General features: G+C 40.2%; 1 protein-coding gene across 2 annotated transcripts; it reads right to left on the bottom strand.

The window, feature by feature from the left end:
- On the bottom strand, positions 1–15208 carry LOC105058069 (uncharacterized). Of its 2 annotated transcripts, none has more exons than XM_010940850.4 (9): positions 15008–15208; positions 12538–12857; positions 9436–12221; positions 9182–9330; positions 6612–8807; positions 6376–6424; positions 6048–6295; positions 5730–5837; positions 1–484 (listed from the first exon to the last, which is right to left on the bottom strand). In XM_010940850.4, exons 2-9 carry the CDS (start codon positions 12725–12727, stop codon positions 256–258), a joined length of 5955 nt encoding a protein of 1984 aa, XP_010939152.1. In that variant the 5' UTR covers positions 12728–12857; positions 15008–15208; the 3' UTR covers positions 1–255. The 2 variants fall into 2 exon arrangements, with proteins under 2 accessions (XP_010939152.1, XP_073105526.1); XM_073249425.1 differs by having other exon boundaries at positions 12538–12827.
- Between the last annotated feature and the right edge of the window lie 728 nt (positions 15209–15936).

Below are 15936 nucleotides of genomic sequence, written 5' to 3'. Positions count from 1 at the left end.
GAAAATGAAGCGAGACCAAACCTTCTAAATTCCATGAATTTACAGAGGCCTATGCTTTGGGTAAAAGAAAACACAAGAGGCACTGATGTCAAAGGCGGGCAACCCTATAGGTTGCCTCAGCTTCTTCATATTATATATTGAATGTAACTACTTCCTCCCCTGTTCCATGTTTATGTATGTGCCTATGCATATGATAAATGGGGAGTAGAAAAGCATGGGGCAGGGGTCAGAGAAAAAAATCAATCAATTAATGATCTAGAGTGATAAACAGAGGACCCCCTCAGGAAGATTTCCAGGCATGGAAATTGCAGTAACATATCTTTGTGGAAATGTTCTGCGAGGTGCATTTTCAGAAGTCGATGAGCTCTCAACCCCCTCTGTGTGACTCCGACTGTGGAACTTGCCTAAACGGTTGACAATAGAAAACCTTTCTAACTCCTGGCACTCCAGCCGTACATCTAACATTGAAGTCATCCTGTCCAGTCTGATAAAGGAGAAATCATTAAAAAATAGTAGTAAGAAAATTATGACAGGAAAATCAGTATGACATAACAGAAATCTTTGAATGTTTACAGATTCCTTTATAGCGCCAGGTAATTAGATAATAAGAAAGGATCAGCATGACATTATGAAAAATTAAGAAGATGGACGGATCCAATATATCGACATATCATATACCTTGCCAAAAAATAAAACTTGACGTACAAGTAAAACTTAAGGAGATATTGTGGATAAACTTGCAGCAAGCATGTTAACGAGATTATAAAAAAAAAAATCATTTAGATGACTCATCTCTCACCATTAGTATATCAAGTACATATAACACAAGCATTGGGCATCAGGTGAGGCTCCCAGACTGCCATGATCCTCTATAATTTACATCTACCTTCATTAAATGCACCCTATTAAATTTGTCTCCCTTCAACCATACAGTGCACAGATCAAAATTGGACAAATAATTAGTAATTCACATAAAGTTAATGAAGGGAAATGATAACAAAACATCCAGCGATTTAACCTACATGTTTGATTGGTTGATGAAATCATAATTATCCATCAAAAACACCCGAAAGAATTAGTCCTATTCTGAAGGAAACTCCCCCTAGAATTGATCATGTGCATCACATGTGCCTCGCCTATACAGGAAAAAAAAAAGGGAAAAAAAAAAGAAAACAAAAGACAAATAGAAAAAAGTTTTTATCAGACAAAAAGCATAATCATTCAAGATATTCGTCCATCACTTGAATCTATGATGTCCGATTATATATAGTCAAATCATAACTATTCATCAAATGCTCCCTCCAGGATCAGTTATGTGCATCATGCTGCCCGTCGCATAAATTAAAAGCTTATTGGGAAAGAGAAAGCAAGTAAAAATATTTTATCTGTTGTTAAAATCACAGCCACCAATATTCTTTCCACTCAAGTCAGTAATTTTGTGATAGGATCAGAGCAACTCACTGAATAAATTTTCTTCTCGAGTCAATCCCATACATCACACATGCAAGTAGCCAAAAAGCCAATGACACTAAGCACCTAAATTCCAAGAAGTTTAACATTTGATGAATTGGAGTCATCTATCCAGCTAAATCAGACATGCACTGCACTTGCCAAATACTACTTCATCTAAAAAATCATTTCAATTCATCCAATCAATTTATTTACAAGTCCTAAAAAAGAATGTAACAAAGAAGTCTTACATTAACTACAACTCATAAAAGAAGATCCCAACACATGCAGCCCATGGGGACAAAGGTCCTCTGGATTTCCCTTCCTTCAGGTGTCAGGAAACAACAATAGCAGAAGAGCTGGGGTCCCAATAAAAATTTCTAAGTAATCTGGTCATAAGTTTGCTCAGATTTGGATTAGGAAATCTTAACCATCGATTCCTTTCAAAGAGCTAAATCCTCCTTTAAAGCAAGTTTTTTCAGATCCATATCAGCTTCCATTCCCCTTACAAAGCACACATTGGTACCTCTCTTGTTGAACACAACCACAGAACTTTAATCAGTTTGTCCACCACCACATCTTCTTGTGTGCAATTCGTGGACATCTTCTTGTGTGCAATTCGTGGACCTCCACAACTGAGCCATCACTTTCAATTATGCATACCTACTACTGACATGCTACATCTACAAACAACATTCCTCTAGAGCACACTTCTGAACTATACAATCATACTACATTGTTGAAGTTGATAAGTTCCTCAAACTCAGATAATTAAATCAGACACTAAGTGGACCAATGGAGTTCATAGATACTAGTGATTATTGAATTACATTCCCTGATTGATAACAATCGCAAGCTGCCCCAAGTAATGGTTCCTACCATCGAAAGTTGAAAGAACTGTAGAGCTACACTAGAACCACAAAAGCAAAGCAACCATGTTCCTATGCAGTCGATAAAGCAAACCAAATATCCCAGAAAAAGAGCATCATCCCAGCCTTCTCTCATCAAGATGGAGTCAGCTATGAAGCATAGCTCTGAAAAAGGCTCTGCATAAGGATTAAGCATGGTCAACCTGATATCAACCCGCTTACATATTGTAAACTGCCCGCGGACTACAGATCACCCTGCTCTCATATATTCAACCTGCACAAGCAACAAACCTTTCATCTTTCCCATCTAAGTTGCTGACATCTGGATGCTCCTAGTCCTCTCAAAAGCCTCCTCTAGCCATAGCTGACATCATTGTCAAAAGGTTTTCCAACCACGGTTACAGAACCCAGAAAAGCAGACTCGTGAGATGAAATAACAGCAAGCAAACCTCAGTAGATTTCACCAACCACCAATTCAACCCTCACACATTTAAAATGACTTCCATCAAGAACTAAATAAAGCAGTGAATGCAAAAATAATTATCTCCTGGCCCCTTCGGGAGTTTATAGAAATCCCTGTATGTCATGCCTATTAAATATCACAAGAAAGCAAAAGATCATGTCAAGATTCCATGCTCTCTGTCCCTCTCCTAGGCATTTTGCACAATAATGACTGACCATTAGAAGGTAGCATCACAAGAAATACAACAGCTTGCATGCCTCAAAGTTCCATTTTGTGTTCCAACATCTCTTCATGCACAAGGGACACTACAAGCACATTTCCAGAATCTGACCTCCTTTCAAAAGATTTATCAAAAGTGAAGTTTCAATTCTTGATCATTGATCCCTGAATTCTACCGAAACTCAAGTAATTCCAGGAAATTGACGGCAACGGCTTGCTCGCAATTGCACCTTCAGTGGCTAAACTTTTCCTTTTCCTCTTGTTTCTTGTTAATTTATGTCGCAAGCATTAGTTTTCAGGATTCATTGTTTTGTTTCTTTCATTTTTCCAACAAAAAGTTTTTGAGGTAAGTCCAGCCCTCATAAAACAGTAACAACCAGTTGTTTAATGGCTTTCAAATGGATAACTAGTGGTTGTCTTTTTCAGTTTTAGAAATAAAGCTGCAGTGACTCTCTCTAGTATCTCCCTCTTTTATTATGCCTTCACTTTATTGGGTTGAGAAACCACCTCGAACCGACCAGGAATTGAAGAATTCAATTTGTTGCAGAAATCTATGCAAATATGTATGGATTTGCTTCTGAAAACACGCCCACAAACAAACACCAAAAGCAAAAATCTAATCATGATGGATATACATTTTCTGCCAGTCTGGCATGTGATGTTTTGCTTCAAATATGGAAAATAGTGTGAAATCCTTACCTATAAAAGCACAAAGAAGGCAGTTGACACAAATGCTTGGCACCTTAAAATGAAAGACGATCATTACAAGACACACCCTTGAAACTTTCGGGAAGTACCTTTTTCCACATTCTGCACATAATTAGGCATCTTTTCTCTTTCAGTAGGTCACTTGTTTTCAATTCTTTTTTGAATTCCAAAAGAAAAGAGCATAATTTTGCAGTTTCTTTATCATCACTGGTTGGAACTTCAAAGTGAAGTTCTCTTTCATTCCTCTTGGTTTTGAGACCTGAGCACCCCAACCCCCCACCCCCACCCCCTGAAAGCAGAAACCGCATATACAACAACGGTACCAAGTCTTATCCCATCAAAATAGTCGCATAAAATCCCATTTTATCCTCAAATACACTGCATTCAACCACATTTAGTTTCAATCCTCACCATTAGATAAAATATCACACAACCACTAGTTGTTCTACAGTATGCACAGTTATTTTGGACGACAAGACAAAATGTTATATGAGGTAAAGAAGAGAGCACATGAGGGATAGCTGAATCAATATTGAGGCTGCTGCAGAAACAGAATATGGAAAGAACAACCTGCAATGCTGTAAAGCACCTCTAAAATGATACATAGACTTACACGGCCAAAAGTATAAATATAAAAAGAAGGTTAGAGCAACTGCTGATTATACTGGAAAGTGGAAACTTACCCTTGCCAAGCAACATCTACACAGGTCAGTTTCTTTCCCAATATAGGAGAGTAAATCAAATTCCACAAAAATTATCATGCCTATCCTCTACTAATGCATACCAAAGGCACCACTTAACATAAATCTCTAAAAGATTAGAGACACCACACATCTTAAGTAAAAACCAAATAGGATGTATAACAGCTCGTTCGTCCAAGGCATAGCACTGGTGCAATATGATCTGTGTGACTAGAACTTCCATGCTCAAACAAAATGCAGCCATCCATGCAAAACTGCCCAGGAATGAGCATGCACAGACTATGAAGTGCCATTGGTGAATATTCAAAGTTTTATCTTGTTACATAACCATGAACAACCCTATCATCAAATCATGTAATCAAAACTTTTTTTCACATTCTTTGTCATCACCATCTATAAATATCATAATTGGTCACCCTTAGAATTGCTTTAAGAAATTATACCTCTCCCTCTTCACATTAGTAAAAGGTTAGCTTTAATAAAACTTGACTAGTTTGAATTTGGGCTTAAGCAATCAACTTTCAGATTTTAAAAACCATTTCAGAAAGAAAAACAATTATCCAAGTGCTTGATACTAGTAAAGATTTCTTTCCCTTCAATTAAAATCCCAAATTTTCAGAAGAAAATGGAGTCATACCACATGCTTGGGAAAATTGCATCAAAAACGTTTTTCCGAGGAATATAGTCAGAGCACGACTAAAAAATTGATAAAATAAGTTATTTAATAATTAAATGTAACATCAAACTAGACAGCAAGGGGTTTAAAATCCTGAGGTACAAGGCACATGACCTGGTAATTACGCACCCCCAATACAGTACAGGGGTACAGGCAGTACATACCAAGCAGTAAGCCTCCATAACAAACAGTACATGGACCCATGTTAAATCGGAAATTTGATTATAACGAACTGACAAGCAATTTTTCCAAAAGGATAAAAAAATTGTCATAGCATGTTGATTATTGATCAAAGCGCAAGTCATCAACAAAAAAGGAAAAATATGCAGAAGGGAGGAGTCTATAATACAATATACCGGAATGTCATATATATGGAGATTTACTGATGTTCAACCAACAGAATACAGGAAGAGTGATCTAAATATATAGATATCAATAGCAGCAAAGCTAATACTAACCTTCTAAACAGCTGAGGCCAGGTAAATGATGGAATCAAACACACATTTATGTATAATTAGTCACAAAAAAAGGTGTCAGCATATGCACAGTAGTCATTAGTACTATGATGACAAAGCACATCCACTTGACAGCAAAGAAGGAAAAGAGAGAATTTTCCACGAGAAACAACAGAAACTTGTTCATACCTTAAGAATTCACCTTCCAGCTTCTTCGATCTTCCAATAAAGCCCTCTACAACTTTTGAGTAAGTGCTGTCTCCAACTTTCTCCGAAGTCTTATGTTTTTCAGATATCCTGCAAAATTAGGGGAAAATACAACTGCCTTTAATGGCCATCCATGGTTTTGTCAAAAATTTCTGTAGAAAATAATTGCATCCACATGGCATATTTTCAAATAAAAGAACAGTTAAAACTAGCATACTATCCACAATTCACATGTTAGCCACCGCAATTTGGCATCTTGAAATCATACTATTTCGCTTATTTTCTAAAGGGCGTCCTTACATCTTTTCCTTGTCTAACTGCAAACAAGAACCACATCCTGAGCAAGCAACCAAGCTGCATGCATCTCCTAGTGCTGATTTAGCAACACAGTATGTCACACTTTCATAAGCTGAAGGGGCCTCTGCTTTAAGAATTGCAGCTGGTATAGCAGGAAAAAGCTGCTGCATTAGCTGAGTTGTAAGGATTAGTCTTCTTCTTGGTTGATGCACCGGCAAACCATCCTCTAACATTTCAGCTTCATCCTCAACCTATAATCAGAAACTAAGTCATGTAAAGAATACAATTCAAAAATAACAACTACAGCAGTCCAAATGGAGAATTCACAAACCTTTTCAGTTAACCTATTGGAAGCCTGAGCCCAATGCAGCTCTGCCATGCTGTAGAAAATTAAAAATTTTGCTTGTTACAAAGATCTCAAAGAAAATCACATTGCTCCCAAGAATGGAAAAAAGAAAAAACAAAGTACACCAACACTCCAATAAAGCATCTGCTTTTTCTATTCCAAAAAGTAGACAGAAGTACTAGTGCTTATCAGACAAAGTTAACACCAACGGAAAGTATCACCTGATAGTTTGCAGCCTTCGGGAACCTTTTGTGACCTCTTTATGCCATGGTAGAAGCTCTGATGTTGCACTTTTACGCTTCTTCAGTCTTAGAACAATATCATGGTCCATGACATTAGAAGGCAAGTAACTAGGAGAAGATTCATTGGCAGCTAAAGTTGTAGCTAATGTGCTTTGCCCAAGACCACCAACCTGACTAGTATCCATTCTTTGAGCTACTACAGTACCACTATCCACACTCCCAGAAACTTTTGGAAAATAATACTGCTGTGTGGCAGGTTTCACACTCCTCTGGCCATTATACATAGCAAGAATCTGACCATTTTTGTAGGTTCCATACTGTTCAAACCAGGAGGAATCCATCTGAGGACTAATCTGCAGGCGCTCACTTCCTCCTACTAAATCTGATGTAGAACATTTAGTAAGAGAGTGAATGTGATTTTGAAGATCATGACATCCCACAATGCGTATATCCTGAGAAGCAACTTCACTACCAGGGAGCTGGGAACATGTGCTTGCACTTCTCTCTTCATTGTCCCTTGAAGCAAAGCTTAGCATTTTGACATCTGATGAGAATGAACTGTGTGAAGCCGCACCCAATTCATTATCTGCAGGAACCCCATAGACTGTATTCTGTCCACAAACAATGCCTTGACCTGCTTTCCAGTCCATCTGTAAAGCATCTGAACCAAAATCTGCCCCTTTAAGCCTTTTCCCAACCCTCTTGCTTGGATCAGAATCAGCACCCTTCATGGTTTGCATCTGATGCAATAGAGAGTAATTTTGCTGCTGAACTTCAGAAAGTTTTGAGTAATTTTGCTGTTGAACTTCAGAAAGTTTTGAAGTGCGCCCATATAACCCAACATCACTGCTAGAAGAGGCAGCATTTGTGGGAGGAATACACACTGTCTGTAAGTTATGTGCTGAGTCCTGCCCATGTTTTTCCTTGCTGGAATCTTGCTGATGCAGACGGACCAGAGATGAAATGGAGACAGGACTTCCTTCTAACATATGCTTTTGTGTTGGTTCTTGTCGTTGAGATATGGAGCCTGTCTTAGTAGCAACATCCACGCTCTCGCAAGGTACTTGTTGCAAAGAACCATCCATGACTGCATGTTCTTCTCCATTGGCGGCTTGTTGAGATTTGACAGAACATGTACCAGACTCAGATGGAGCATTTTCTCCCTTATGTTTTTGATCATCCACTTTCTGCAGACCCCACAATCCAGTACTCCTGTTGTTATTTGATAAACTCATAGAGTGAAATATAGCAGAAGTAAGATTGTGAGGCTGGACACCAGCTAGATGTTGAGCTGGTACATTTGTCCATACATTATGCGACATTTTTGAGAGGCCAATTTGCAGATGCATCCCTGATGTAGAAGGTTGAGACCCTGACCCAGGTTCTACCACAGGGACTGGCTGGCCTGAACTTCTAGGACGAGAAAAGCCTGCATCCATTGATCCGGAATGATCTGTCTGTGCTGAATAAAATGATGAAGCAGCAGGTGCATGAGTATCAGCAGAGGAAGCAAGCCTGAAAGATGGAATTCTTCCAGCCAGCTTAGGCACTGATGTCTGAAAAGATTGATCAGCCATAGCTCTGTCATGTGATTCACGTGGCTGTCTAAGGAGAGGAACATTTTTAGCAAATGAATTTACATTAGCTTGACTGCCAAGAGAAAAATTTGCAGATTGCTCCACTGTGTTATTTCCAGATGCTCCAGACATGTGGTGGTGGTGGTGCTGCTGCTGTAACTGAATTCCTGTTTGAGAAAGATCTGAAGCAGCTGCTGCCGATGAGTTAACTGGACTATACGATGGTGATGTTTCCATGCATGTTTGTCCAGATATACTGCACCTAGTGTCCCTATTTTCTATTTGAGATGCTTCATGAGGCAGAGGTCGAACTGAAGCTGTAGAAGCTAACCATGTTTGATCCTTAGTCCCTGTCTCATAGTCAAGTTGCCTACTACTAAAATCATGTAAGGAAGTCTGAGACGGCTGGTTTGAAACTGGCTGCCATTGTGATGGTGGGGCCAATCTTAATCCAAAACCTTGCGAGGCAGAAGACTGAATAACTTGAGGATGAGAAGCAGAGATATCGGAAGGAGCTGCTTCAGGTACAGCAGATATGGAAATAGCTTTGCCGTCCCTTGACTGGTCCACCTTGTTAAGTAGCTCAAGCATTTCCTGACTGCATTTAGAAAGATATGCAATGTAAGGAATGGCTAATACCAAAGCCAGAAATGGGCTCCAATCATTATGCATGGCAATGACAAGTTGCTTATCCTGAATACTAAGAAATGCACAAAGTGAAAGGTATCAAGGATGCTAAGTCATGTACAAATGACATAATGGAAGTTTTCATATAAAATTATTCATGAGATCCGAAGCATTCTCCTGGCAATTGTATATTTATCAAATGAGCAACAAGAGAGTAAAACAAGTGGAGCACTGTTCAATGTCAGCAATAAGATTTATGCATGCAGACATCTGGAATGAGGTTCAAGTAACAAGATCATAATAAAGTGATTGGGTTAGACAGCGATATCTCAAGCTGCCATTTACCTTGTTTGTCCAATTCCTTTATTCTGGGAATTCTGAGCAGCCAATCCACCAAAGGAATTCGACCCAGTTGAGTCATATCTAGGTACAGTACCTCTAGATTGTACGTCCTCTGCTCCTTTTGAATTTTTCTGTAAATTAGCAAAGTTTCCCTATAAACAAAGAAGTATCAGCAACATCTCCTGAAATAAAGAGGTTTGACAAAGCATACATATCATCAGATATAAAATCAACTAGCACATAAAATGCATCAGTACCTTTGTCATACCAATAACATTGTTCGAAACAACTGGGCCAGCAAACTGTGAGTACCCACTATATCTTTGCTCATGATTTGATCCTCGGATGACTGACTGAGGCAGACCCTGAGGATATGATGCCTGCAACTGGAGGGTAGAAGGTTGGATATTGATCCCCACACTTCCAATTTGGTGATATTGAAGTCTGTGGGACCCGGGAGTTCGTTGATCAGAGTGACTAAATGATTTTTGGCTGCCACTAACTAAAGCAGTGGTGTCATTTTCAGTAAACAAGGAGCTCTCTCTTGCAGCACCTCCACCACCGCTATGCTGCCCAAAATTTGAATTGTTTGACATATATTCTTCATTGGAAACTATATTTGGATGCTCATGCTTGCTATCATAGGTTTCAACCAATTCTTTTCCAGTGTTATTTATGGTTGATTCCCACGGTTGTGATCCGCTGCTTTTATTATACAGGTTTCCTTCTGCATTTACATTACTTGCAGAATTTACCAAGGAATCAAGGGCAACATGTTTTCCACGATCAATCTGATGTCTATTAACTAGATGCTGATTCATTTCCTGATTCAATCTCAAAGTGCCTGAATGCATACCACCAGCCACACTGCCCATGAAAGAAGTGTCATTTTGCATCTGGGGACTACCAATATCAGATTTCATTAGCTCCAGTCCACCCATTGGAGTCACTTGACTTCCACCAACCTTCCACATACTGCCATCATAACACCTTTCGACATTCATGATTCTTTTTGCATTATTGCTTTGACCATACTTAGTGTCATCATTACCAAGTGAATCTGTGATGTTCCAGCTATTTGGCTTGTTACTTGATTGGCTAGTAGCATTCAACAAAGGCATGTTTTGTTGCTGAGTCCAAACACCAGGCATACTGTGCGACTTGGACTCCATTGTTGCATAAGATGAATTGTTCTCCAGCTGCCCAAGTGTTTGCCCAGGTCCAACACCAGTATTTATGTGCATTTGTGCATGGGGGACACCCTCCAGAAATTGCTTTTGATTGTGATTATGAAGAGACTGCTTGTCCTGTGTTTTTCTAGTTGACTGCTGAAAGGACTCATGGGAGGAAGCTTCAGCCACTACCCTATCATTTTGTTCATATGCAGATGTAAAGGAATGCTGCAAACCAGGGACGGTAGAATGGCTTGTGCTTGCATCAGCATTGTTAAGCAAAGGCAAAGGTCTTGACGATAAATAAGGTGCGCTCTGCAGGTTATTGACATCCCATGTTGCTTGCAGCTTCCCATTGTCATTAGATATAGTTGAATGGTTTCCAGTAGAGGGTTCTGTTTTGTGGAAACTCGAGCCACTCCATTCTTCCTGAAGTCCCTTTTCACTACTGGAAACTTGCACTGCCTCCTGCATAAGGGCACTCCAACTCCCACTCTGGATGGATGGAAATGCACCAAAATGATCATTGTCTGAAGAATTTCCATGCAGGTAGTCAACTGTGCAAGAGTTAACATTCCTTCCAAAAGAAAATCCCCAAGTGTCATCATCCTCGGTACCAAACAAGAGTTTCTGTTCTGTTGGATCTAGACTAGCCTCATCAGAAGAAAGCCCTACTTGTGCTGCTGGTTTTTCCTGCAAGTTACCTGACAAATCAGCTTGCTCCTGAGTACCTTGAAAATTCTGAAGCTGAACACCACGCTGCAAATGATTCACTTGCTGAAAATTGCCCGATGCAGCACCACTACTTACCCTCTGCACTGAAGCATTCCCAAACAAATGTTTTTCCTGAAAGTTCTGTGTAGAAATTGAAATATTATCCTGCAAACAAGCTTGTTCAGGAATACCTTGACTACTTTGAAAGGAATTAGGTGGACCTGAATGAATTGACACCTTTTCTGCTTGGATCCCACCTGTCTTAGTCATCACATCAGTGCTATCACTAGGCATCCCTTGGAACTGAGAATATTGATTCATCTGCGCTCTGCTGCTGGAGACTGGCATACCATACAGAGACTGATCAAGCTTTTGTGGGACAAACCCCATGGCCTGCATTGCTTGGCCTTGGTCATTTGGAAACATCCTACCATTTGTCAAATTTTGCACGGCAGGAGAGCCACTGGGTTGTGTCCAGTTCAAGTTACCTGCAACAAACATCTGAGAATTGCTAGGCGTTTTGGACTCACCTCCCACAAAATTATTTGACCATGTGTAATTAGATGCATCATTGACGGGCATTTGGTTAACAAGAGCTGAAAATTGATTGGTCGCTGCTGGCTTCACAGCAGCAGACAACTGGCTAAGTGGATTCTGCTGCCTTTCACCTTGATCCAGCTGCTGAAGTTGCTGCTGTCTCTGAAGCTCTTGTATCTGTTTGTACATCAATTGCTGTTGCCACAACTGCATGTTGTTAAAACCTGGCTGCTGCTTTAAATGAGATTGTAATGTTCCTAGGACGCGGCTCCTAATGAGCTGCTGTTGACTATAGTCAAAATTAACAGGAGCCTGGGCAATCTCTGGTGTTTCTGAATTTCTTATAAGGCCAGAACTGTGTTGAGGAGCATTACCCTGCTGTGCACTAAAAGTAGCTAAGCCTCTACATGCAGTATTATTTCTATCAGAAAAGGAATTATCCCCTATAAACTCTGCCTGATTGGGCCTTGTTTGAATATGAGAGCCATGCATAAATCCTTTCAAATCTAACTGTTGCTTTCTAGGTTGACTGTTACCAAAATCTGGAATTGGATTTGTCTGAGTGATATTCACACCCAAAGACAATTGTGAAGACAGCCTGATATTTGCTCTTTCAGAATCTGAAGATAACAGACCAAATAAAAAAATATATATCTTAAAACAATATGAAGAAATAGGTTTGTAACCAACTAAACAGGTATGTTTCATGAAGGGGCGAAATATTTATTTATTTCTCCTCTTTCACTCATTTTAAAGACAGCCCATGAGAAAACGCAGGTACATACAATTAAGACTATCAAAGATGACCTACTTACTAAAAAAACATCAATCTGCAATATGACTGCAATGTCACTGAAGTTTAAGAGCTGCAATAATTGGATGCTAAATCTAATTCTAAAGGGGACGAATTCAAGAGAACAATTAAAAGGCACATACCTATAGACTGAGCAGTGGAATTTCTTGAATTAACATTCAGGGGTATCCCACTCTGGCTATGAATTCCAGCCCATGAATTGCTATCGAAATTCGACCAACTTCCATTTCCAATTTCAGATCGGTGATGCTGGGATGTATTGTCTTCCTTAACGAAGTCATGGACCTCTTCAGTAAATTCATTCCCAGGCATAGAGAGTCCAGACTCCACCAAACAAACCTTATAAACACAAATTTTCCACAAATAATGGATGTGTTATATAACAGCTGATCTCCTACTAGCAGATACTTCCCTGCTCAAATCCACCCCCAGGATGTCAACTCTGTGAAATAATATGAACAGAATGATTTGAGAATAAATAAATAATCCAACAAAACTGCTTTGAGCAAAAGTCTGTGGTGCATAAATCATGTGGTGCCCTGTTAATTATGGCAGATGAACAGCAGAAATAAAGAATCCATGTAAATGAGTCATGAAACGGGCATTATGATGACACTATGCTTTTCATGTAGCTGCACCAGAAAAGCACGAGCAGAATAACTTTAAAAAAAAAAAAGACAGAATGGCAGTTAGATAAACTTAACATTGTCCCTTCATATCCATCATTTACTTACAGCATATCAACAATTCTCATGTGACTGCAAGTTAAATCATAGAATACAACAAAAAAGCAACATCCAAGTAGGAGGTGGCTTGAAATGGTTTAAACTTAGAACAAATGATCATTTAATTTACATAATAGATGGCTTAAATAATTTGGCACCTTTTTCTCAACACAGGACATTTATTCGACATTTACAGAAAACAATGATAACTGTAAAAAAAATTGTCACAAGACGTACATGAAGCAATAGCCATGATGATCTAATCTAAAAAGTGAGAAAAAAAGGTACTCGGGCGATAAAGTAGCACCCAGATAGGAGGTTAGTATGAATTTATGAAGAAAAACAGAGCAGGTTAACTGGTCAGAAAGAATTATCTGTCCATGGTTTATTTAAAAAGAAACAAATAGCAAACCCTTTAATCTATTATTAAAAAAATACAATGGAATGAGGAAGTCTAGCAAACAGCATACTGCTCCATTCTTAAAAACAAAATTATAACTTGTGTAAAAAGGGTCCTACAGGCCCATAATAAGAGTTTTCTTCTCAGGTTCCTGATTTTAATTTGTGTTCTAAGCTTCTGCTCTTGAGATCTGGAAAAATACGATGGAATGAGGAAGTCTAGCAGACAGCATTCTGTTCCATTCTTAAAAACAAAATTATAACTTTTGTGTAAAAAGTGTTCTACAGGCTCATAACAAGAGTTTTCTTCTCAGGTTGCTGATCTTTGTTTGTGTTCTAAGCTTCTGCTCTAGAGATCTGGTTTTGGGTTACCTATGAAACCTTTGAAGATGGTAAATGGACTTGGCACACAGTTTTTAACATAATTTTGCCCAAGATTAACTGCTGAAATGCTACCACAAACTTTATTTCGTGGAGACGATGCAGTTTGAAAGTACCTAGTAAATAATATCAAACATTTCGTTGGTTTCACAATGCAGGGAACGAATTAATACAAGAAGTGGACAAGCCATAAGTTATGAAGTGAGTTAGGAGAAATAAAGCCGAAAGACAAAATTTTGACAAATAAGATATCCCCAAGCCCAAAGAATCCACTCCATCAAGATATTTAAGTTTCCCAATTTATATACGTCTGCTTGAGATTCCATTTCACGAACGCTTCATCTGCCCACTTATGATGCGTACTCTAAGAAGACACCATCGTCAAGAATCACATCTCCCCGCACCAGAACAGCTTGTTTCAGTAACAAGTCAAGCTCAAAACGAGCTATCCAAATCCTTAGAAAGAAAGAAAAGCATTATATGGTAAGTAGAAGTCCAGCATCTCATCCACGCTCTTAAATGAATCTCAAGCCCGGGGCTCCAAAAGCCATACACATGATCTTTAGCAGCTACTACTTTCCAAACCAATTCTCAGGTAAGAAGTCTAGACCCAAGAATATACGTTCTTCCTAGTTCATCAACACCTAAGCATCAAAATCTTGGGCATATCTAAGCATTAAAGACACAAAAAGAAACTCCCTTCCCCCCTCCCATTTGAACAACACCGCGCAAAGGTACAACCGGGCAAACTCCCACAAACCCTAGGACAGAGACTCCGCGCGCAGCCCACTCCCCGCATCCCAAAACCCCACCCCACCACTACACCAACCTCCAACCGAGCCCCAAAAAGCAAAACTCCAAGCTCCCTCCCAACAAACCCCCGACCACATCCAGCCCAGACACTTAAGATTCCCAATTTCCCCACCCGATTCGGCCGGGTAAGCAAAAAGAAACAGCAAAACGAACTGAAACAGAGAATCTAGCAACCACACGATGTGAAAGCCCTAGATTGATCGCCCTGCGACGGAGGCGAGCGATCCGGGGGGCGAAAATTGGGGGATTTGGAGAGCAAGAGAGCAGGACTTACTCGGATGGCCGGAGATCTCTCCACGAATGGCGATCGAATCGGGGTTCCTTCCATCTAGGGCTAGGGTTTCGTTAGTTCACCGACCTAGGGTTAGGGTTCCTGGGGCAGAAGGGGATGACCTTCCAAGCTGCGACACGCTACGAGCAAGAGAGAGAGAGAGAGAGAGGAGGGGATGGGGTTTTGGTTTCTCGGACCGTGCGGGGTGGCAAAGATAAAGTAGGGAGGTATCGTGCGAACATTTCAACGTACTGAGGGGAAGACGCCCCGGCTCGGTCCGAACCGGGAGCCGCGGGTCCCCGAGGCGCCAGGCTCGGAACCGAACCGGGGACCCATTTTTATCTTTCTTTACTTAAATCGCGAAAAGGATCCGACGTACCACCATCTCCACCGTTCGTTTCGTGTTCCCCGGGCTCGCCGACCGTCGTACCACAACGAATGAACTCATCGAACTCTCTATGCGGGAGGCACGTTTGCCGCTCATTTTAGCTTCGCGATTTGTAATAACTAATCTCGAGGAGATGCTGAAAATAGATGAGATGTCCCGCAGAGGAATCTTCCGCAGAGGAGAGCACAAAAGACAAAATGGTCTCCATCTTCCGCTGGACACCAGAATTTGCTCAGCCATCCATAAATCTGGACCGTCCAATTGATGGTTTAGTTAATTGATTTGGGGAATCATTTTTTGGGCGTTGACTGTAAGGTTTGGTTAGACGGAGTTCGCGACGGACGTCAGGGAGCGTGGGGTTGGATGGATGACAGTGCCGTACTTCCATTGGGCAGAGAGCCCCATCGGTGCCGTTCCGTTCAAACCGGTCAGTGAACCGGAAAGTGGAACTACTGTTGAAGTCAAGGTTTTTCCCTTTCCTTTTTTTTTTTTTTTAACCGCTTTACCTATTTTGCTACGTGTAGGGAATGTCTATTGGATATCA

The sequence above is a fragment of the Elaeis guineensis genome, chromosome 15, assembly GCF_000442705.2.
Source record: "Elaeis guineensis isolate ETL-2024a chromosome 15, EG11, whole genome shotgun sequence".
Lineage (NCBI taxonomy): Eukaryota > Viridiplantae > Streptophyta > Magnoliopsida > Arecales > Arecaceae > Elaeis > Elaeis guineensis.
This window is presented reverse-complemented; position numbering and strand designations above follow the sequence as displayed.